Consider the following 25,441-nt stretch of genomic DNA (forward strand, 5'->3'; position numbering starts at 1 on the left):
TGAGCTTGATTTTGCAATAAAGTTGTCCAATTTACTGTATATTTGAAGTATACGTTTTTATATGTGTAGAATGCTTGTGTATCTGTTATACCAGGTGCGGGCAACTTCTCCAGTCGGCGGGCCTGATATGGGAAAATGAAGTACTTGGCGGGCTGGATTCCCGAATCGATACATTAATCGCGTATTTATCCAGTGATTTTAAACGGATTTTTGACCACCGAAACCAGTGGTCCTCAACCATTTTGGCGAAATCGCCCCCTTGCTAGGGCACTGGCTCAATATCGCCCCCATTATATTGTTATTTTTTAAAGTTCTTGACTCTTGAGCATTTGCGTGCAATTAGATTTACCCAGCACCAACGAATGCTTATGTTAACAGTTAAAACCCAATTCAATTGCTACAACAACACTGAGGGTCAATTTCACGAAATTCTAACGCATCCAAGCAAAGTTTGTGACGTCATAGACAAGATAACATCATACGATTATGCGCAAACAATAGCTATTTTTTGTTATTTTGATTAAAAGTAATGGGGCATTACTCGGCAGAAGAGAAACTTATAATTTCCACACTAATAACTTACACTAGATTTATCAAATTTAAGGATGATACAAAAACTTCGCAGTTTTTGAAGCGCTAGCAGACCTATAGAAAGTGTAAAAGTGAAACAGGTTTGAGGGAAAGCTCGTTACCGTTATATTAAAAAGGTATAGCCGGTCACCATACATAGCCTTAACAAAGCGTCCCCTGTGCCCAAATAAACAGCCCAACCTTGCTCTCGAGATCACAAAAAGTACAAACAAATCGCCAAAAGCAATTTATTCAAATGGAGGCAAAAGCTCATGCGCCCCATGTGCCTGGTGTTTGTTTGCAAGACAAATAAAATTTGCTCGTAAGTCAGCCTAGTCTCACAATTCTTGTATATTTTTAAACAATCAGTAATTTTGAAATCGCCCCCTCGGAAGTAAAATCGCCCCCCAATCCCGAAAATGTCACTATCGCCCCCCGGGTGGACGAAATCGCCCCTGTTGAATAACCCTGACCTACACCAAATAGAATCAAGAACGTCACAATTACAATACAGTTCAAACAATCAAACTGATGTAACATAAAATTATTCCCCACAGCAAATTTAATGCATACACCACAGACTAAGATACTGCTATAACACTAACTGAAAGTAAGCCACACACAAGGTTGGCAGTTATGCCGTAACAATGGACGTATGGTCCAATGGTAACAACGGCGGGAAGTTTTTTTGCTATTGGGGAGCGTTACTGTCCGTTACAACTATAATTTGACGTAGTATGCAAGTAGTGGGGTATTGCGGCAGACTGTGGCCGCGGGCCACATTACCATGTAAAACCCGGAAACTGCCTGCGGGCCGCTCAAAATCCCGTCGCGGGCCGTATGTTGCCCGCCCCTGAACTACATTGTCGTGGTCTTGTAGAGGTTGTACTGTCAGTGAACTGTTCATTTTACACCTTGTAGCCTACATTATTCTGTTGTAATTGGCCCATTGCCTACTTATTGTGAATTATAAACCATCCAGTGAGTGAAATAATTAGGTTGATATGGCGTGATGCTCAACACATCTTAAAACGTGCAAAATTTTGGTAGGTGTCAAGTCATTTTACGGCAGCTGCAGGGCAGCTCTTGCTTCGGTTTTAGGTACTTCATGTATCTTTCGTTAGACAAATGTATTGACTAATTTTCGTTGTGTCTTAGCTGCTGTTTTTTGGCAGTGATTTTTAATTTTGTAGGTCAAAATTTTTCGTTTTTTAGGTCAAAAAATAATCGCCCTAGTAATAATTATACATTTTTATTGCAGCATTATTGGCAATAAATAGACATTCAAAACAACTTTCGTAACGATTTTCAACAACACAAGAAAAAACTTTGCAATTCTATAAACTTAATAAACCTATTGAATTTAGAGAAATTTTAAATGGTTGATTTTAAACTCAAACAAAAAATACATTAACTCTTAAATCAAATAACGATTAAAAAAGTTACTTTAGCTCATTTTGGTCGTGCACTAAATTTTATCTCCTTGTGTGCAAAATTGTAGCAGGAAAAAGATCACTTATCACTTCCTGTTTCAGGACATTGCACTTTACGAACACTTTAACCGAACCTTATGGAAGCGTGTAGAAGCTTACGGACGAAAACGGTTTGCAGAAGATTTGGAGAAACTTCGTGCTGGTTTACATAGGTATAAGCGTGACGTTCAGGACATTGATGAAGAAATGGATGAAGAAAACTGGTCTGAACTCGTGCCTAGAAGTGATGAATGGAAAGCTGCCATGAGAAATCATATGATATCGAATGCTGGAGATCGAATGCTGCCTTATGCGAACACTTTTGTTCAATAAACGTTTTGTGACGTTACAACAACATAACCTTTAGACCAAGGTTGCCATCCTTATTTCTACAATTTGTCCTTATTTTAAAGGGCAATGTCATTGTTTTTGGCATGAGTCCTTATTTAGTCTTACTTTCACGAATTACAAGTCAAATCCCTGCTACATATAAAATTAAGTCTAGACTTGAGCTGCCGTGAGATGTACGAAGGTTTTTGTTCCAGGAAAAATTAGGCATATGATATGTCATGGCTGGTGTAGACTCTGAACGGCCGACCTGCAAGGCTGAGCCTCACAAAGGGGTTTGTCACGTTGAAACACGTCCCACTTCCCGAATCATGTGTAATAACCCACAGCGACAGCAGCGGCAACAACCACAACATCGTACACAATTTAGGAACGGACAGAAACAGGGTTGAGAACGAACGGATACGGGAACGGTTTTCTAAATAAGAAAACGAAACACATTGACATATGTCAACGCACAAAAATGCCAATGACTAACTTACCAACTATTTTGCGACACAGGTCAACAGGTACATTACACGTATCAACAGTTGCAAGACGATGAAACAATCGCTGCAAGCACTATAGGAAAATACAACATGCTATAAGTCACACATAAAGGCCATGAATTAATTTAGGTCACAAGTCAAATTAAACACTCACCGATAATCACGGGAAACGGCCTTCACTTGAAGTTTAATTAGTCAGTTGCAACAAATATTTAATTTAGCCTTATTCGTCTCTGAAAACGCAACACAAACGAATTTACTGATTGCAGTTATAAAGTCACTTCACTCGACCACGTTGGACAGTAAAACGAACCAATCATTGCAACATTCAGACAATGGTAGAGCTACTAACACTGAGATTTGGTAAAGCTCCTAACACCATACGTTTCAGCTGATCCAAAAGTGTTTAATTTACGATAGGTGGCATAAAGAGCTGAATTATTTATTTTACATTAGTAACTAATTTTTTGGGATAGTTTTATTGAATTTTAAGTGCTAATACCTTACCCCAACCTTAATAGCCCTAACCGTTAGCATTTTTTGAGATATACCGTTTTAAAAATTAAGCACTTTTGGATCAGCAGAAACGTATGGTGTTAGTAGCTCTACCCTGAGATTTGGCTTAGGCCCGGTCTGATAACTTAGGTGCATATGCGTTGTGGTGCTGGTAGAATAATTTGCTGAGTCCAGTGTTTTTTTTTTAAGGTGTTTTTTTAGGCCGAAACGGTCCCCCAAATTTCTCCAGCGGTTTCCCAAAATTGCCAGTAGCCAAATAAATAATTCGTTTAAGCAAATATGGCTATTTTTTGGTATTTAAATGAAACACTTGCGGTCTCTTAAAACTACTTAGCGGTCACCCAAACCAAACCTTAAAAAAAAACCTGGCTGAGTCAGCACCACAAACGCCTATGCTTCCTATACAGTACAATAGTTCTATGTTTTCAAACCGTTTTTACAATCTTGCATACACGTGCAAACTGTTTATCAAACCTTAGGATTAGGAAAACCTTTTTTGTGATTGTTACCTTCATTGTAACATTACAACACACATGAACAATCGAACTTATAGTGCTTTGTTTCAAATATTGTACATCAGAATATTTATCTTTTTGTTGTGTTAACTGCAACAGTACTTGAGATTTAAGGACTGTGAAGGTTGATTAAAATTCTGCCCCAAAAGCGAAAGTATAAACGTATAATGTAGGAACCGAAAAACATAAGAAGGCTAAATTACGTTGGGGGTCCGCGGACCTATAAAATGTATAAAAGGGGTCCGTGACTACAAAAAGGTTGGGAACCACTGGTCTAGATAGAGTTACACTGTTCTTAATGATATAACAAAACTGCCGTTTAACTTGGCTGAAAAAAATATGATACGTTGGCCTACTAGTAAATCGGTTGTGAAAAGGCCCCAAGGCTGGCCAACCGTTTTATCAAAAAGCGCAAAAATCAGCACTTTGTTTGATTTGTTCAGTATTCTTAAGCCGTTGCCAGTAGCCTACAAAATAACTGTGTTGTTGTGCAGTTATGACCAAATACGTGATCAACGCATTCGTTAAAATTGCAACTTCATTTTCACCCAGGATTTCACAATTAAAAAATATGCTTTAAAAATATGATGAACATAAATTCATAACTGGGATCAGCCCTGAAGCGTCGATGCAGACCAGCGTTCACGGCACACTCATATATAAATCACAGTACGCTGTAATAAATAACAGCGTTAATTTCACTTTTGAATAGGCTATTTCTAGAGTATAAAGTTTTATTTGAAGGTAGAACGTGAAACGTAAAAAGATCTGCGGTAAATTACGTTAGGGGTTCGCAGACTTATAAAATTTGTAAAAGGGGTCCGTGACTACAAAAAGGTTGGGAACCACTGCGCTATAACTTACAATTAACAAAGCGGCGTTGTGATGTAATAAACTGAATTTTAAATCATCACCTTACGAAGCAATACTGCAAAACCAGATAAAATGTTATGTGTGACGTTGTATACCAATATATTCTCGCAAGGAGTAAAATCATGTTTAGTGCCTAGATCAAGCTTTCATTTTTAACCGCCATCTTCCCCATTATAGCTATAAACAAAAAAGACTTAAGAAATGTTGCACTGGTATTTCTGACAGTAGTGTCTGGACCTTTGTTAATTTGTACCTTTTCTATCTGGACCTTTGACGAAACTAATTGAGTAGCCCTGCTATATAGGCTGCGGTACGCTCTTCCAACGAGGTACGCAGTACGGCCAAAGCAATACGTTCCGTACCATAATCCCATAATTAAAAAAAAATTCCGTACCGTAATCCCGTAAAAAACGTAATTGGGTACATTTCGGTTTTGCCCCTTTTCCCCCTTAGACTTTTATGAGCCCTGTTGCTGCGCATCTCCTGCACACCCCCTCCCTTTCGTGGGATCTGGCTTGTTATTTATTGGTATTTTATTACACGATATTGAAAACCATAATAATAATAGTTATAAAAGTTATCGTTACTTTACGATGTTGTTAAGTTTGAGGAAAGCTTTTTTGTGCATTTCTGTTTCCAACGACTTAAATCCAGTAACATATTTCGGTTTCGTGGGTTTTATGCGCACATCAGTCCATTTCAAACACATTGCATCCAAGTCGACACAAAAATGTTTTAAACATTACAAAGAGATCTTTAGAGAATTTGCCCGACATTTAATATTCAAGGAAAAGTAATACAACTGTTATTTTGTACCTAGAAAATTATTAGCAATTGAGACTGGGCAATTAGGACAAATCCTAAAACGTACAAAACACACGTATTTTGATTTTTAGCTGTAGAATATGTCGGTAAAGAAAAACAAATTTTTGTCACAAACAAATGTATTAGTGTGCCGGCGACCATGGTATATACCATGTTGTATTTGTCACAGAATTGTTATCAAGGTATGCTTCTAGGCAAAGCTTTAGTTTTGGGTGAAGTTCGGACACAAACTTAACACTTTCATTGGAGCGCGAAGACTCTCAAAATAATTTGATCAATGTTTTTGTTTTGTAAAGCACGACAGTTTGATATTAAATGTTTTGTGGCGCAGGGCAGAATTTGCAAAGACATGCAACTGTCAGAGCAGTTTTTATGTTTATTTAATCTTGATTGGAACGAAATGGTACAAAAGTTGATGGTGACAGGGGTCAAAATCACAGTTTGTCGCACCGCAAATAGGATTGATGGTCACATTAGCTGTTGTTCGAAAATGCATCTGTAAAGAGCACGAACTAATGTGCTGGAAAATATCTTAAGGGGCCACTCAGTAACCGCTGGGCCACGCCCTTTGAACAAACGCCTACTAACATAACGAGTATGTGTTTAAGTTTGGAAAATAGTCAACCGGAACACAATACAGATTGTTTTATGCTATATGTTTTTAAAAATATTTGATTCAATTTGCTAAACATTTTCCATATTATGTGTTAAAAAGTTCTAATCAAGATTTGAAATTATCATCAGGCAAGTATTTAAAAATTCCTGTTGCTTTTGCAATTGCTTGTTCTGCATTTGATGTTGCCTGAATTGAGGCATTTTACTTCACAACCAACCAGCCATTTTTTTCTTTGGTCCTATTTAAAATTAAAACTGTTTTGTTGCTTATTCCTGTCTGACATATTTGGAATAAATGGTGTTTTATCCCATTTTTTCTTTGCACTTTTTAATTAAATGATCACTGGAAAAACCCATTTAAAGTCATGAAGTCATCTTGAACACAAATTACCTCTATAATAAATAACTTTAAATTTTGAAATAAATTCACTTAAACTCGATTAAAAACGTGTGCCTCGAAAGACGCGGGGAGTCAAACGCATGGTGCTATCAGCCACTTGTACCGTAACCACAAACTACCAATACGCGCAAAGGCACGCACACAATGTCAATAAATTTGTGACTGTATTACCCTTCTATTTTAAAACGCATAAAACGTGATACAGTGATAACTTTACCATTTACCCTTTAGGCACGCAATAATGTTACGTGATTTCACCTATCTTCCTTAGCATTAAACGTAAACATTGTATGCTAATAGATTCAACGGTCATCACGTAAGCACCTAATGTTGGCAGAGACGAGAAAAGAAATATGGAGAAGTCTTGAGGAGTGTCAAATTCTTAAGCATCAGAATTTTAATGTATCTAGCTTTTCACAAAATGATGTAAGTTAACATGGTGAGTGTTGAGATTCGTTAGATCTGCCCTAACCTGTTAAACCTTCTCCAAAAGGACAAACTGTAGAGTCATAAACGGGTTCAATTTGGTCACGTTAAAAAAGTGTTGAAATGTTTAAATCATGCCTGAGAGTTTAACTTTTTACACAGTTTACATAGTTTTATTCTTCAGAAACTCTTTTAGTGCCTAGAATGAAAAGAAACCGATACCTTTTCAACGTAACGTATTGATTTGTCGTATAATTACATCTTAAACAGCAACTTTTAATATCAAAATTATTCTTTTTTAATAGTTTAAAAAAAAACAACTAACAAACAAATTTAATCCTGCATTTGAACCATACTTGCAACTTCGAAAACATTTGTTAGGAAGATGGAACAGAAGGCGTCGGAAACAGAGAAATGCAAACTAGCTCGAAGAAGATGGTTCATCCTGGTTCTTATCTCCCTCCTACAAACACTTTCCGGGGTAACGTTTTCATGCTTTGGCCAAATCAGCAACTTTTTTGGCGCTTATTTTAACGTAACCTACGCTCAAGTCGACTGGATGACTTTGGCATTTGATGTTCCACCACTGGTCATGACTGTTCCTCTCGCTTGGCTGACATATCGTCGCATCCTAAGATTTCGGGCATTAACTTTGGTGACTGCTTTCTCACTGACAGCAGCGTATGTGTGCATCGCTATTTCATTAATGCATGCCGATCTATTTTGGCTGAGTGTGGTTGGGCAAACATTGAACGGGTTAGCAGCTCAAATTCTTATGGCAACTCCTTCAATGTTTGCTGTTCTGTGGTTTCCTGAAAACGAGATTGGAACTGCAATTAGCGTCAATCTGCTGGGACTTTTTTCTGGATACATATTTGGTGTGATAATACCAACTAACCTTTTATCTAAAGTTTCCAACGTGACAAATGAACACAATACTCATGTAATTGTAGATGATCGAAACATACTTCTTATCACATTCTGCGTTTGTTTTGTTGTCGCAATTGCGGTAAACATTAGTTTATTGCTTGTAGTAGCCGATACTCCACCAAATCCGCCCAGCCTCCGAGCATTTGAAACCTCATCACTCGTATGTGGAAAAACGTTTTTGCGAACAACTTTGGATCTTCTGAGTAGATTCCCTTTCATTTTGGCTTGTATAATTTTTGGCATTATTTTCCAAGCGCAAACTGTCGAGTTTACAATGATGGCAGAAATTCTTGAGGTTACATCTCAAGGGGGAAATCCTGACGCCATTGGTGGGTACGTCATGTGCTCTTACGCTTTTGGTTGCATCGTTGGAACACCGCCAGCAGCATTCCTAGTGAATAAATGTAACAACCGTCGAACTATTGGAATAGTATCCACTTTTCTAGTTTTTGTATTTTCTGGGGGAATCACGTTCGGGGTGTTTTTCAAAAACCTCGTAACAGTGTATGTATGCAACATTTTGATGGGCTTTGTTTCCCAACTGGCGATGGTGGTAATCTATGAAATGGTCACAGAAGTAACAATCCCCATGGAAGAGACATTTGTAACTTTGTGGTTTGCAGGCATCATGACACCGATGGGAATTTTCTTTGGCGAGATTGGTCGAGTTGTGTTGATTCACTTCGGTGGTGTAGCTGTTATCCTGTTTCAAACCATCAGTATGTCCATCGCTGCAGTTCTGTTTGTTATACTTGCGCATCAAATTTTAAGTTTTATTTCATCGATTGAAGACGAGAATAGAAAGACAGAAGACGAAAGCACATCTCTTATTATTCAAAACTAAAATGTCATCCAGGACAAAATGCAAATATTAAACCCAAAATGTCACATTTCGATACTAGGTAATATATGTATATTTTTCCGGTCGCGCTGGAAACCTGTCTGTCCAATACCAAGTAACGTATCATTGCGTATAATCTACAATGTGCATTATGGTGCAAAAATAATATTTGTAAGGGTTCGTTGTTATGTTGTTTTATTTATTATTCGACCAATAGCTTAATCTACATGTTTTGATCGCTGTGCAATGGTTTCATGATTTACCTCTGTTAATTTTAGGAAAAAAACGTCTTGGCACATGATCTCGCTTACCTCTGTCATTTCATAAAAAGCGTTTTACACCATAATCCCACTTACCTCTGTCAAATAACGTGTTTTGTGAAACATGAGCCCACTTAATCTGTTATTTGATGAAAAACATGATTTGAAGCATGTTGCCACATACCTCTATATGTTGTCACTGTTTCGCGTTTACCTGACCCAAGTAAAGTTACATTCATTGCAAAAATAAAGATTTTGTGTGCCATTTCTGTTTATGATTGCAAGAATCTTCTGTCTCTTAGTAATCTGAAAAAAGTGCTAATTTTGGTTTAATGATATGTTCCGTCCAAAACCAAAAATATATATTGAAACGTATATCAAATTGTACGTATGGTTTACATAAAAGGCTCAAAAAAATATAAATCTGATGATGCACCACCACACCTAATTATCGTATCCTACTTGCAGGAACAGCTTCTATCATGATTTTGAGCAATTTGCATCACAAATGTCAGAAGAGTTTGAAACCGCACGTTATCGCTTTGATTAAACGTTTACCTTGCATGAAAAGTAAATTATTTATTTTATTTTCTCCTTTTTATTTTTTTTTTATTTTTTTTTTATTTTAAGTATACATTCAGTGGTATTTCATGAACACTGAGAACAATTCTTCATTGCAGTGGTCAGTCGCGTACATGTGGATCAGCAATCACGATACAAGAAACGGAATTTGAATGATATTAGAACCGAACTTTTGAAGGCTTCATACCGAAACAAAATGGTCCCACAACATTTCCAGACAATGTGTCAAAGGCCTATGGATGGTCTGACTTTTTGGGTCGTGTTCGGGTTTATACGTTTCTGCTAAAACTGGCTTAGTTCTAGCCTTGCGTTACACTCAACCACATTTGTGCCTTCAAGTTAGTACAACTAACTTTCTGGTCTATAATTCTGGTTTTATATGCATAAAATTTCCTGTTAAACGGGGTTTAAAAGTTGTACGTTTTAGATCAGACCAACTGTGGGACCCATTTTAAGGTCCTCTTACAAACCTAGATTTGCCTTGAGTATTAACTTGTTTAGCCTGTGAAATTGCCTCCAATGAGCGCGACGTACAGTATGGATTTCTTCATGAAAATCGACACTCTCCAATTTGAGTCAATCAGAACTGCTGTGTTTGTAACTTGGCAACGAGCAACACTGCAGCCTGTTATACGTTTAATCAAAACATCGTTGCGATTCGTTTGTAACAGCGTCAGTTAGTAAGATAATCAGTTATTCCAATGCTTCCTAACTGCATAAACAACGCAAACATATGCACAGAAACCAAAATAGCAATGTTGGTGGACATATGCTAGGAATGTGGGCTACCATCGATGTTAGACAGAAAACATTCATATATAGAGCTAATGCAATAAGATAATGTCACACATTTTTGACTGGTTATTTTAATGAATATGTATGTAGACAGGGATTAAATTTAATACCTTATAGCAGTGGTTCTTAACCTTTTTTCCTTGCTGCACCCCTTTCAAATCACCAACCAATTTTCGCACCCCCTTTCATATCACTAATTAATTTTCGCTCCCCCTTCTGTAATTGCTTAAATAGAATAGACATAACCAACCTTAATGATTCAGCATCCCCGCACCCCCTAGGAACAGTTCTCGCACCCCTTGGGGGTGCGTGCACCCCAGGTTAAGAACCCTTGCCTTATAGTCTACAGGTGTTCCCACTATAAAATACTAATGTGCAATGAAGTTGAGAATTCTTTACATGTACAATATGTGTGGATCTACATCGCACAACCGTAAATGTTTGTGTGATCGAAGTAAAGCGTTGAAATACCATGCCGTCGCGACGCTTGTATTCCAACCAGAAGTAAGTAAATAAAAATAATAAATTAAAAGTGATGCTGGTACTGGAAATCGACAAACGCACAGCAGACAAAAGCGCTGTGTAATACAAAAAACACGTGAAAGAAGATAAAAAACAAACTTTGTAATAATATAGTAACCGTGTAAGCATCAAATGATAGGCGGGTGCTCATTTTTTTAATGAAAGGCGTTATACCAATACTACGTTTGCGATAGATTGGTATAGATCGAGATCGACGTTTTGAGCACCTCTGCCTTGGTCACTGCTTTTCATCGCAAACTGTGTTAGTCAATATTTCACTAAGCACAAATGCATAATCATATCGTTTGGGATATTAACACCGACCCATGCAACATGCTCCATTCTTTATCACTATCTGCAAAAACCCTAAATTTGGGCTACAACCGTTTTTTAAGTCGATATTCAGCACGTTAATTATTTCTGGTAGTATAATATATTTGTGTTTGTAGTGTGTGTATGCGTATGTGACGTAACTCATGCATGCGTTCTTGTATCCTTTCATTTGTGTGACACGCGCGCTCTTTGCAGTCGTGATCGTGCCCCTCGAAACAAAATGTCACTTGCAATATTTTAAATTCGTTTCTGCTGAAATCAACATTAGCAATTTCCTTAGCCAACATGCATGCTTGGGAGACCGACTTGATTCGGTATGACGCCTTTATTTATGCTGGCGTAATATGATCTGTGTATAAATGCAATGGTTGGGTTTATTTCGCTTATCCTAAGTTTTCAGCACGGTGAAAACATGGAATTGTTTAAACGTTTAAAAGCGACAATATTGAGGTCGAAGACCTTTTGCAGTTTTTGGAAGTATTTGTGACCAAGTTTTTTCATTATTGTATGAAACGCGATCGCTGTTTATGGTTCAACAATTATCATGTGACGTTGTTGTGAACTATTTTGCTGTGTGTGAATCAGTCATATTACCTTGTTTTGGAGTATATTCAATTTTACGAACCTAAAAACCCCAAAATAGACCCTTGAATCGTGTGTAACCTTTAAATGTACTTGTCACAAAGTATAATCACATTTCAGTTTTGACCAGGTTTGCGTTCAGGCACTTTTTTGTACAAAATTGCTTCAATAGAAGATCGTGATTATCCAAAACGTTGAAGAACCGATCTTGTGAGTAATAAAATCTATTTCATAAAGCTGCATTTTAACAAAGATAGCAAAATGGGCATGTAAATAATTTTTTAACGCTAGCATGTATTATTTCGCAACACAAATTAAAATAGGAAAAACTGCAACAACAAAGCATTAATGCAAAAAATGAAAAGGAAACGCATAAATACATAATTGCAATCATTGTGGAATAAATCTGGCCCAAATCCTCCCCCCCCCCAAAAAAAAACAACAACATCAAAATAAAAAATATTGTTATATTTAATTTACTGGATTGTGGAAGAAGATTCCATCACCTGCAATTTTTTTGTTTGTGGTCGTTATGAAAAATCTTATTCCCATGGTAATAGCGTAATTTACTGGCATAAAGATAGACAAACTTCCTAATGATTGAAACAACGTTCCGGCGATCACTGCAAAAACGATTCCAAGTGGGGTCTGCAAATAAGACATCCAAATACCAACAAACGTCTCGTCGATTGGGTAAGTTTCCTGAGTGTCGACTTCGTATGCTGGAACCATCACCGCTCTTGAGCTGGCTCCGAGCAAAAAGTTGCAGATACACATAAATATGTAGCTAGATTTTAACCAAGCAACTGTCATACCGCATGAGAAAATAAGGGTAACCAAGCATTCAACAATTGTCGCTAGTCTGTAGTTTTTGTAATTTTCCACAAACCTGCCCATTGCCAATCTACCAATGTACCGCTAAACCGCCCACAGCATTTGCTGTAAAGACATCTCCTCCTGCTTGGTCGTTAGATGACCATAGGTTTTCTGCATCGGTGATGGGTTTAGGTATTTGCGATACGAGCACATACTGAACAGACATGATTTCCAACAACATTCCGTATACAAGCGTTGAAAGCAAGAAACTTTTATTGTTTAAAACAACAGAAAGACGTGATCAATTTGATTTGATCATTTTTAACTGATTCCTCGGCTGTTAAATGACTTTTGTTTGCATAAGTATCAAGTATTGATACCTACTGCCATACTGGCGTATTATCCAAACAGCTGAATTTCCAATGAAGTGCAAAATAGTTTGCGCTGCCAGATATAACCATCTACGTTTGTATAACCTGACTCAATTCTTCGTCTTTTATTTGCTGAAGAAGTGGCTCTGACACATCCATGCTTTGCTGCTTTGCTCGATAATGAATTTGTAATCTTGAGACAATCGGTATCTGCTCGTGTAAACTTTGTTTAATGCACCGACATCACATGATCAGTTATGTTTTGTAAACACTGCATCAAACGGTGCTTTCCGTGTTTGACCAGACGTTTGATTGTGCCATGTTTTCCAAAATTGGCAAAATCAAACGCAGTGTTCGATTATAAAACGAGTTTATGCGACACATATATGTAGTAAAAGGATTGTGTCTTTTGCGACAGCGTAACATGATAAAGTGTCAGGAAATCGTAACCTTTTTAAAGACATAGCCCCATTTTTTTACAACAAACTCTTCGGCAAATTTATAGTTGCCAAAACAATACATTAAATATTTCTGTACCAATCAGGCAAACTGCACATTCAAGCCCCTTGTCACAAACCATAAACACGGTTGATAGATTGTTACCAAAACGTGGTATAGATACGACTCCAGGAAAGAAGTTCGTGCAATCCAGTTTCCAATGTTGTTCAGTCAGTCACAAGTCCACAGATTTATTCAGTTTAGAATTGAGTTGTAGCAAACATGGATGTGTCACAACCGCTTTTGAGTCAGAGAGAAGACCAAGAAGTCAAGTTATATAAACGTAGATGGTTATTTCTGGTAGCACTAACTCTTTTGGAGATGATGAACGGTTTTGCATTTTCGAGTTTTGGAGAAATAAGCAGCATTTACGTGGCATTTTTTGGAGTAAACTATTGGCAGGTGGACTGGGCAACAATATCCCATTTTGTGGCTCCATTTGTGGTTACGTTGCCACTCACTGCTTTTGCTTCAAGTAGACAAATCAAGCTCCGTTTTTTAAGTATATCCGCCGCAAGTTTTTTGACAGTTGGTTATGCATGTTTTACTGCATCACTTTTCCATCGATCTTTGTTTGCTGTGTTGGTAATTGGACAGGGTTTCGTGGGCGTGGCGTCTCTGCTATTACACGCTCTTCCACCCATTTTTGCAGTACTTTGGTTTCCAGAAAGTGAGGTTGGAACTTCAATAGGAATTCAGCTTTTTGGAATATACAGTGGTATGGCAGTTGGCTCTGCATTGCCTGTATCAATACTTAATAAGTTCACTGACACAAGTAACTTTGAGGGTGAGGAATCTTTGCGAAACAATCAGTTTAAACTGATTATTATGTATGGTTCCATACTGGCGATTGCCGTAATAGTCAACATCTTACTGGTAATTTTTATAACCAACCAACCAACGAAACCTCCAACAAGGGCTCAAGCTCTCAAAGAAGGCAATAAACCCACTAAATTTAATCTTCATCATTTCTGGAATTTAACCAAAGTTGTTTTGACCAATAAAAGTTTCTTGCTTTCGACGCTTGTGTATGGAATGTCACTGGAAATCATCTCTGCTCAGAATGTGCTTATTTCGCAAATACTGAAACCCATCACCGATGCAGAAAACCTACCATTATCTGATAACCAAGCAGGAGGTTATCTTCTGACTGCAAATGCTGTAGGCGGCTGTATTGGTACATTGACAATGGGCAGAATAGTGAAAAATTACAAAAACTACAAAGTGGCAACGATTGTCGGCTGCTTGGTTACCCTTATTTTCTCGTGTGGCATGACTGTTGCTTGGCTAAAATCCAGTTACATATTCCTGTCTATCTGCAACTTTTTACTCGGCGCAAGTTCGCGAGCAGTGCTGGTTCCAACATACGAAATTGTCACTCAGGAAACTTACCCAGTTGACGAGATGTTTGTTGGTATTTGGATGACGTGTTTGCAGACCCCACTTGGAATTGTTTTTGCCACTATTGCCAGAGCATTGTTTCAATCATTAGGAAGTCTTCCTGTCGTAATATTTTTGCCGGTTAATTATGCTATCGCCTTAGGTATAAGCTTTTTTATAACGACCACAAACAAAAGGCTACAGGTGGCAGAAAATCCAATGCAAGTTCAATAGCACAGTTTCAAGCATTCTAATTTAAATTTTACCAAGATTTGAAGTTTAGTGTTTCATGTAAAACAACAGTTAGAAGAAAAAAAAAACACTTCTTAAATCTATATTATTTACGTTATCTTTTTTAATTGTTGCTTAGAATGGCAAATATATTACTAAACCAATTCTCGTGGTTATATTGTGAAACAATTTTTAGTATACCGCTCTCACGCTGTGTTCCAATTCTGTATGCTCGATTAGATTTGCCGAACAAAACATTTCGATTTATTTAATGTCGTCGGTGTGTTTCGCACGGTTTGTACCTTTATTAGTACACATGTTTTAAGTTGTAACCAAGTCATACAAGTGGTCACAAATAAAAAACAACGATTTTTGAACTCCGTTAAAAGCTGCAGTTAAAAATACCTGTATGCAGTGGTGAGATTCATTTTTGTTGTCGACCGGTTCTAACACAAAAGTCATATTTTTCTGCCGGATCTGTTACAAAAAATCCTTTAACAGTAACCAGTAATGCTAACCGGTTCGCTGATCTCATAAAATTTCGTGAGACGGTTCTACAGAACCGGTGCGAACAGGCTGAACCCCACCACTGCCTGTATGGCATTATGTACCTTCTAAAACACAAACACCTAACAAGTATATGTCCTTTACGCATGAATAAAGTTGTTTGAACCGTTCCTAAACAAAGGCAAACAAAAAATAACAGACATGATATTTATCTTTAATAGTATACATGTTTTAAATTGTGAATACCAAGTCATATATTTCGTCATTAATAAAAAAACGATGGTGCCGACTTGATACCTATTAACAACTGTTGATAAAATTATTTGTCACCTTTGTGACACGATGTTGTTTCTTAAGCAGAGCAAACACGCAACAAGAATATGTAAAACAAACATAATGTACCACAGACCAAGTCATTGTCGCTGACACAATTTTTATGTGTTACGTCGTTATTTGTCAATTCGACTCTCTTAGGTCCAAATAAAACTGTGCTTTTACAGAAATCGTCCTCAACCAACGTGCGCTCAATACTGAAGAGTTGGAGTATTGAGTAAACTTAAATCAATCTGTGGTTTTCGTTTTACAATGTAAAATAGACAATATAAGTTTTGCCGATTTAATTGCATCTTCAGTTTTAAGCAATAAATGAAAAAATAAGTCATTTAAGCAATAAAATCTCCGCAAGATTTGCTGTGGTAGTTAGTTTCAGCGCGATTTTCCATTGGGTGGTTAATATTCCATAAAGAGTTAGGGGTCTTTAAACACTTTGGCAGAAGGCTTTCGATTTACCAGATTGGGAAAACCTGTTGCCCAAACCACCGTTTGTGCGGTGTTTGTAAGAGGAGTCTATTTTGAAACCCGTTAATCCCATTTTGCAGCGAGGTTGATGACGTCGGTTGTCATGGTGCTAAAAAAATCTGAGTTTCGGCACTTTTGGGGTAAGCAAATGAGACTATGTTGTAGTCGGAGAAAACTAGTTTTGCCCTACGCAGGTGGTGTCAAAACATCGGAACGTTAGTACCAGTTCTTGAGCCGAGCGAATTTAAGTGCGATTTCACACAATTGGTATTTCACTCGCCACAGATATCCAAATAATAACGTCAATGAATCGTCTGAATAGACCAGTTCGTGCTAAAGCGACAACCGTCTTTGACAATAAAATGAACATTGCAATATTGGCGATGGACATCGAATGGCAATCAACAGTGACGACACCGTTGTCCAGTGCTGGATTAACCATTAGGCAAAGTAGGCATGTGCCTACAGGCCAGTCAAAAATCCAGACCACTTTAAAATCAGTAGAAATTTATTCATGTTTTCAAAATAATTGTTTTGTGTAATGAAAGCCATCTACTCCGTAAGATTGACCTCCAAAAACTAGTTAACGCGTTTTCAATCGCCAAAACACGCAAAGTTGTTATTTAGTCAGGCATGTAACCAAGTTTTTGCACGGTACCCTGTGTTATAGTTGCAACAACGATCTTTGTGGCAATGATTTGGCAACACTAATAATTCTAATTTTTTAGTTGGCAACCCTGATTTTCGGGCACTTATAAAATGTGCCTACAGGCCAGCAGACCCTTAATCCGGCACTGCCGTTGTCTTCTGAGTAAAAACCGTGTTGATACTGTGTGACTGCACTTTGTAACGTAAATGTAATTTACGTTGTAACTTGTAAGGCTAACCAAAGTCGTGCGGATTGTGGCATTAAAGCTGGAATGATTTTCTGAGGCGTGACATCAGGTATTTTTGACAAAATTGCCGTCAAGATCAGGAAATAGACTAGTCACGTCTGCCGCCAAAAGATACTGTCTTGCCTACCTTTTGTTGAAACCGACGTGATGGAAAAAAGGGCGATAAGACGAACGCGTGACCGAAATTGTTCCTCCCGCAAGCAACCTGCAAAGTTATCTAACTTGTCTGTCTGTAGGAACAAAACAGTTGTTTCAAAACTGGTTATGGGTTAAAAAAATATTACAGCAAGTGTAGTAATCGTATTTTATTTAAATTTTTTGCACCTTGCATCTGCATCAACCACCACATCAATTTGTCTCAAAAGTAACATGTCTGCTGTAACATCGTAAATCACTTGTATACCTACGTTACATCTCATGTCGTGTGATTGCACCACAATTTCATAAATCAAAATCCTCCATGACGTAACAGCACCCTTGTAGTTTCTTTCTCAAAATATAACTTGTTTGGCATTTATAGATCGTAATACTAAATTTATAACTTTGATGAAAGGAATAATGTTACCGTCCCAGTTTACCGTAGATTTGAAGTATACGTTTTATACGTGTAGAATGCTTTCTGATTCTGATAGCCTTGACGACATAATATGCTGTAATTTTAGCACATAAATGTTTCCAAACTAAATAAGTCTAACCACAAACTACGACGGCTAAACAGACTCTCCACAGCACAGAAAGAAACTGTAAAACGTGGTCTACAACCATTAATGATCGACGTTATACGCGTTGTTACGAGCTCTTAATTGTTACGTCACATTACAGAAAGTCAGGTCTCTGGCTTAAGCTCCTGGCACAAACAGGGAAAAAAGCACACAAGCAAATTCTTGCTGTAACAGTACAGCTACTTTGGGTCTGATGAATTTTCTTGACCAAACGCAATAACTTCCTACGGTTATGTGAAGATTACTGGGGTACGTTAAAGGCATAGTAGTTACTGCGTTTGGTCAAGAAAGTACACCAGACCCACAAACCTCGACAAGGCAATAACTGTTTCAGCGCGTTGGTGATATTTAACGTTTATTATGTTCATACAGCTGAACATAATACACTTTTGAGTCATCACATAAAAATTTCCAAACACAAACTACGACTACTGAACATGATGCTCACAGCACAGAAAGAAACTGTCCTACACAAGTTTTCACCACCAACAACATCAGACTCATTGTTGCGTCAGAGATTTTTCACCAATTATGGCAGGCGCTTTGTTACATCACAGTAAATGAAATCTGATTGCTATAAGGCAGTGTTTCTTAACCTTTTTGGGATGGTTTCCCACTAAAGTGAATCACCAAGTTCGAATTTCCCACTCTGTTATTTTTATGATGAATTTTGTGCCCTACATTAACAAAAAAAAATTATTAATTGATTGAAACTATTTTGTAAAGCGGTTTGGTTGGGACCGTAAAGGCTTACTGCAATCCTATTAAGTTTGAATAGTGCTTCAGTGAGAGAGTAAAATAGTGTGGAATATTGAAGAATCTTCTCTGCTTGCAAAACTCAAATATTGCATCACAATCAACATAGACAGGCATTTATTAGCGAACAATAACAAAGGCATTACTACTTTCAAAAATGTCTGTGATGTAACAAACGGCCTTTGGATTTTTATCCGTCTGGTAAAACTAGGTGAAATTAATCTAACATGTTGTTGCGAAAAAAAATGCAGTAAATTTACTTTCAACGGTTAATTCAAAGCCGGATTCGACCCACAGGACCGAGTTTGGTTACTCATGAGTCATGACTTACATGATTTCCCTCTAAATGCGTTAAATTTCCCACTGGTGGGAAATTTCCCACCGGTTAAGAACCACTGCTATAAGGCAAAACGCAAACCTGAACCATTCTAGAAGCAAAAATGAAGTAAGAGCCAGCAATCTTGGCCGTAACAGTAATAGTGTGTGTTTGCTACGGTTTTACAATTAGAATGAGCCAATATGCCAATGTTTTGTTGCAAATACAGGTAGTTTTAACTCGAACATGTTCACAATGATAAGGAGGTATAAAGATGTGCACTGAACACGTATAAGACCTCACACGTTTTTGTACTATCCGATGGCTTGTGCTTGAAACTGAAGTGATACAAATATCGATTTAAATGTGTACTACAAATTTAGTGCAATAAGAAAATGGCATCCGCGTTTTACACTTTCACGAGTACCTCGTTGTTTGTTTCCAAGACCTAATTCATTTATGTCACAATTGTAACGTGGACGGGATAGTTAACGAATTTATTATGTATAAGCCGACACATTATGCTTCTTACAACTGTAAATGAGATGTTAAATAACTGAAGGTCAACATTAATCCCTAACAATTTTCTGGACAGGTACAATAGGGCAGCTGTAGCTCATCGACAACAGCATACATCCGTTAATTACTTGGCCGTGTGCGGAAATTACGACATAAAAAACACTACATAATTTACTACCGATTACACAAAACTATTGCAATGTTGAGAAAATCATTATCTGTATTCATACTTTCTGGTTGCGATTTTTGAAACATTTATGTAGTAGGGTGCACAAACTTTTAAAATTTTGAAAAAAAGTGCCTGGTGGACATATACTTCTACTATTCAAGAAAGAGAGCAATCGGGCAATATACATATAAATTGTCACCAATAAACAAAAAGACACAAATTTAGAGTCGTAAAAAAGAACATAAAAATGGTAGGCAATTCGTGCAAAGATGTTCAAATTAATAAAGGCACGATCCAGCGACACGATAGTAACAAAAATATTATACGCAGTTATACAGCTCGAATTAATATTTCCTAAATGCGTTTCTTGCAGTTTTTAAAGAAATATAAACGTGGAAGAAAACAACGCGGTGCAAAATACAAAGAAAAAAATGAATGTTGTTCATTTAATGCATGCTGATCGAATCTTCTGCGACCTGGAGTCGTTTGTTTGTGCTTGTTATGAAAAAGCTTATTCCCATGGTAATAGCATAGTTTACTGGCATAAAGATTATTACAGACAAACTTCCTAATGATTGAAACAACGTTCTGGCAATCACTGCGAAAACGATTCCAAGTGGGGTCTGCAAACAAGACATCCAAATACCAACGAACGTCTCGTCGATTGGGTAAGTTTCCTGAGTGACGACTTCGTATGCTGGAACCATCACAGCTCTTGAGCTGGCTCCGAGCAAAAAGTTGCAGATACACATAAATATGTAGCTTGATTTTAACCAGGCAACTGTCATACCGCATGAGAAAATGAATGTAACCAAGCATCCAACAATCATCGCGATTCTATAGTTTTTGTGGTTTTGTAATAATCTGCCTATTGTGAATGCACCAACACAGCCGCCCACAGCATTTGCTGTGAGGAGATAACCTCCTGCTTGGTCGTTGGTTAACGGTAAATTTTCTGCATCAGTGATTGGCTTAAGTATTTGCGATATGAGCACATACTGAGCAGAGATGATTTCCAGTGACATTCCGTACACAAGCGTTGAAAGCAAGAAACTTTTATTGGTCAAAACACTTTTTGTTAAATTCCAAAAATGATGAAGATCAAATTTAGTGGGTTTGTTGCCATCCTTGAGAGCTTGTGCCTTAGTTGGAGGTTTCGGTGGTTCGTTGGTGACACAAATGGTCAGAATAACATTGACTACTGCTGCAACGGCTAATACAGAACCGTACATAGTCATCAGTTTGATTTGATCGTTTCTTAACAGTTTTTGAGATTTAGAGTGACTTGTGTTTGTAAACTTTTTTATTATTGTTACTGGCACCGCTGCACCAACTGACATTCCACCGAAAACAGCAAAGAGCTGAATTCCTAATGAAGTGCTGACTTCGCTTTCTGGAAACCAAAGCACAGCAAAAATGGGAGGAAGCGCCTGCAAAAGAAGAGAGGCCACACCCACAAAAGCTTGTCCAATGACCAACACAGCAAACAAAGATCGATGCACGAGTGATGCAGTAAAACATGCATAACCGACTGTCAGGCAACTTGCCGTAATGTTGGTTATAACGCGGAGCTTGATTTGTCGACATGATGCCAAAGCAGCCAAAGGCAATGTCACCACAAATGGCGCTACAAAGTGAGCTGTTGTTGCCCAGTCCACCTCCCAATATGCCACACCAAAAAACGCCACGTAGAAGTTGCTTATCTCACCGAAACTGGAAAACGCAAAACCATTGCAAAACTGCAAAAGAGCTTGTGCTGTCAGAAATAACCATCTGCGTTTGTATATCTTGACTTCTTGGTCTTCTTTTTTACTTATAAGTGGCTCTGATACATCCATCACTGCTTTACTGGATTCTGCACCGAAACCTTTGGTCTAAAGCTCAACAATTGGTCAAGTGACATTCGAAATCGTGGCACAGCAGCATTATACTCGTGTTTTTCCTCTCTCCACATAGCTTTGTTTTAAACACGTTTCCGTGACGATCCATCAAACTATATTTCCTGAGTTTGACAAGAAGATTAAATGTACTGGTTGTCATGGTATCAGACAATATATTCCATGAGTTTTCTTTTACAAAATGGATTAAATTGATTTTTTTAATGTTGTATAGTGGCCTAATTACCCAAATAGTATTGGACACTCGATAACAGAACATTCTGAATAACGATCTCCAAGTTCGTGTGGTAATATTCCAGCAAAAAACGTCGCATACATAAACAGTTTTCCTCGCTTCCTAATCATACGTATGTCGTAAACATGTTATGAATTTTCAATACTATTACAATTACCAATACAACAAAGTCTTTTGTCACAGTGACTTAAGTTACTTTATAAATATACAAATAATCTAGGTTCAAAAACAAATGTGTGAGCGTTCTAAAATTGGGACTTGACAAGCTCGAGAACTTTCAGGGCATGAGTGTATAAAGGTTATTAGTTATTAATGACTTGGCAGTCATGGTGCACTTCCGCTATTGTTGAATTGGTTTTAATTGATTAAAATACCAAATAAAAATTCCATTTAGCGAATAACATTATTGTAGTCGACACGGACTCCAATAAATTATAACTATATTGCTGCAGTTTTATAGAATTACAAATTACATGTACGCTTGTTTTCGCATTATGGTCATGTAGCTGTGTTAAGCATTTTTGTTATGACATGTTTTCTCTTTTTCGAGTTAAGTATGACATTTATTGGCATAATAGTTGCAAAATGTAAAAAGAATCGCGTCACGATGTTGAGCCTGCACATCATACAGAAGCTAATTTTAACACGTTCACGAAGAAGGACCGATAACGGCCGAAAATGGAACAGAATAGCTTCACGAAATTGTGTCCTGTATAAGTTTATGCAGAGTCACTTGAGATCAATTCTGTGGTCATGACCATCGTGGTAAAATGGCACGTTAACTGTCGGTCATGATTCTGTCAATGTAAAAAAACATTTACTGCTTCGAGCGTGTCTTACTGAAGTAGAAAGGACACAACCGAGCAAATCCGGAAATTATACATTGCTATTATTGGAAATAAAAATTGGTGGCGAGTTTGCAGTGTGGGAAAACACAAGCAAGCTTGTACACGGAAACGCAAAAAAGCTTTGATATGCGGACAGTTTGACATAATTCAATTAATTGTCAAAACTTAACAATGTTGGCAATTAGTTACGTTTAGTTTTTTTGCGCAGAACATGTAACGCTTTTAATGCGCATGAGCCTTTCTAAAATCTGATGGCTGTGTTTTCTTAGAGTGCAATCCAAATGTCGAAGCTAGCAACGTATATAATTGATAATAGTGATGAAAGCGCCAAATTTTAATATCATCTTGTGTCACTGATTAAGCGTAAAGTGAAGTGGAATTTATCATGTGCCAAGTATTGCTTCTTTTGTTTGATCACCAGTAACACAAAGATAGTACACACACAATACTGATGGTTTTATGTTGTTTGTAATGTATGCGTCCTGAGGAACTTGCTGAAAAACACTACATGTTAAGGATAAAATAACTTTTATTTGTAGCTTAAACAGAGGTTTTGCTTCTTCAAAGATTTGCCTTTAAAATGGTAGGACATCTATGTCTCAGTGCATAGGATTATTAAGTGATTAGATGTTCCTTGATTAAGAATCACTGCACTAAAAAATTTTGGCGAGAAAATTGTAAACTCGCTATTTGTTCATAAAAATTTGCAAAATTAACTATTTAAGTAGTACAAGGCATTATCACAGTTTATTTCAAGAATATATACAACGTATCGAGCAACGCCTAGCAATTCAAATATCAAACATACAAGTATTATTTCGCCTTTAGGTCGGCAATGAACATGGTAATAAATGTGTGTATTGACTAGTTTTACACCATCACGGTGTTACAGTGACTCCCTTCAAATCTTTAAGTATATTTAAAAATGTCCTATATTACTTCTGAATGATAAGAGATGTGGTTTCGTCTTCTGTCTTTTCATTTTCGTCTTGAATTGATAAGGACTCCAAACATGGAGGCAACAAACAAATAAATAAAACCGCACCGACCAACATACTGATAGTTTGAAACAGGATAACAGCTACACCACCAAAGTGAATCAACACAACTCGACCAATCTCGCCAAAGAAAATTCCCATCGGTGTCATGATGCCTGCAAACCACAAAGTTACAAATGTCTCGTCCATAGGGCTTGTTACTTCTGTGACTATTTCATAGATTACCACCATTGCCAGTTGGGAAACAAATCCCATTAAAACGTTGCATACATACACTGTTACGAGGTTGTTGAAAAACACCCCGAACGTGATTCCCCCAGAAAATACAAAAACTAGAAAAGTGGATACTATTCCAATAGTTCGACGGTTGTTACATTTATTCACTAGGAATGCTGCTGGCGGTGTTCCAACGATGCAACCACAAGCGTAAGAGCACATGACGTAACCACCGATTGCGTCAAGATTTCCCCCTTGAGATGTAACTTCGAGAATTTCTGCCATCATAGTAAACTCGACGGTTTGCGCTTGGAAAATAATGCCAAAAATTATACAAGCCAAAATAAAAGGGATCCTACTCAGCAGATCCAAAGTTGTTCGCAAAAACGTTTTTACATATACTACTGATGACGTTTCGAATGCTCGGAAGCTGGGCGGATTTGGTGGAGTGTCGGCCACTACAAGCGATAAACTAATGCTTACCGCAACTGCGACAACAAAACAAACGCAATATGTGATAAGAAGTATGTTTCGATCGTCTACAATTACATGAGTATTGTGTTCATTTGTCACGTTGGAAACTTTAGATAAAAGGTTAGTTGGTATTATGACACCAAAAATGTATCCAGAAAAAAGTCCCAGCAGATTGACGCTAATTGCAGTTCCAATCTCGTTTTCAGGAAACCACAGAACAGCAAACATTGAAGGAGTTGCCATAAGAATTTGAGCTGCTAACCCGTTCAATATTTGTCCAACCACACTCAGCCAAAATAGATCGGCATGCATTAATGAAATAGCGATGCACACATACGCTGCTGTCAGTGAGAAAGCAGTCACCAAAGTTAATGCTTTAAATTTTACTATTCGACGATATGTCAGCCAAGCGAGAGGAACAGTCATCACCAGTGGCGGGACATCAAATGCCAAAGTCATCCAGTCGACTTGAGCGTAGGTTACGTTAAAATAAGCAACAAAAAAGTCACTTATTTGGCCAAAGCATGCAAATGTCATTCCGGAGAGTGTTTGTAGGAGAGAGATGAGAAGCAGGATGAACCATCTTCTTCGAGCTAGGTTGAACTCTTTTGCTAACGTTGTTGAATCCATCCTCCCAACAAATTATTCAGACAATTGTCGTCACTTATACAACACAGATTTTCTAGTTGGTGTCTGTTTACGTAAATGCATAAGGTTAAATTATTTTCGTAAGAAAATAAGCCAAACTTGTTTTGCTTCGATCTAATAGACGACACTGCAAAATACATACCACCATAGCATTTAGTTCACGTCCGAAAAGTAAACAATGCGGTTTTATATAACCAGCCGGCCTTTCAAGATAACGTTTTGGATTAACGTTTGCTTAATAAATCCCACACT

At 37.5% G+C, this 25,441-nt stretch overlaps 4 protein-coding genes and 1 long non-coding RNA gene across 7 annotated transcripts; 2 read left to right on the plus strand and 3 right to left on the minus strand.

The window, feature by feature from the left end:
- Positions 1 to 1,806: 1,806 nt before the first annotated feature.
- On the minus strand, positions 1,807 to 3,107 carry LOC145225006 (uncharacterized). Of its 3 annotated transcripts, none has more exons than XR_013859782.1 (3): positions 3,033 to 3,107; positions 2,873 to 2,951; positions 1,807 to 2,280 (listed from the first exon to the last, which is right to left on the minus strand). It is a non-coding gene; the product is annotated as an uncharacterized LOC145225006 (long non-coding RNA). The 3 variants fall into 3 exon arrangements; XR_013859784.1 differs by having other exon boundaries at positions 1,807 to 2,301; XR_013859783.1 differs by lacking the exon at positions 1,807 to 2,280 and adding an exon at positions 2,308 to 2,808.
- Positions 3,108 to 7,433: 4,326 nt separating this feature from the next.
- LOC145223429 (putative MFS-type transporter C09D4.1) lies at positions 7,434 to 8,822 on the plus strand. Its single transcript, XM_080089856.1, has one exon. It carries the CDS (start codon positions 7,434 to 7,436, stop codon positions 8,820 to 8,822), a length of 1,389 nt encoding a protein of 462 aa, XP_079945982.1.
- A 4,974-nt stretch (positions 8,823 to 13,796) lies between these two features.
- LOC145225002 (choline/ethanolamine transporter FLVCR2-like) lies at positions 13,797 to 15,254 on the plus strand. The gene has a single exon (XM_080091645.1). The coding sequence runs from the start codon at positions 13,801 to 13,803 to the stop codon at positions 15,190 to 15,192; it is 1,392 nt and encodes a 463-aa protein (XP_079947771.1). The 5' UTR covers positions 13,797 to 13,800; the 3' UTR covers positions 15,193 to 15,254.
- A 5,064-nt stretch (positions 15,255 to 20,318) lies between these two features.
- LOC145223430 (choline/ethanolamine transporter FLVCR2-like) lies at positions 20,319 to 21,710 on the minus strand. Its single transcript, XM_080089857.1, has one exon. It carries the CDS (start codon positions 21,708 to 21,710, stop codon positions 20,319 to 20,321), a length of 1,392 nt encoding a protein of 463 aa, XP_079945983.1.
- A 2,078-nt stretch (positions 21,711 to 23,788) lies between these two features.
- On the minus strand, positions 23,789 to 25,171 carry LOC145223431 (choline/ethanolamine transporter flvcr2a-like). The gene has a single exon (XM_080089858.1). It carries the CDS (start codon positions 25,169 to 25,171, stop codon positions 23,789 to 23,791), a length of 1,383 nt encoding a protein of 460 aa, XP_079945984.1.
- Between the last annotated feature and the right edge of the window lie 270 nt (positions 25,172 to 25,441).

This window comes from Phallusia mammillata, chromosome 4 (assembly GCF_965637545.1).
Source record: "Phallusia mammillata chromosome 4, kaPhaMamm4.hap1.1, whole genome shotgun sequence".
Lineage (NCBI taxonomy): Eukaryota > Metazoa > Chordata > Ascidiacea > Phlebobranchia > Ascidiidae > Phallusia > Phallusia mammillata.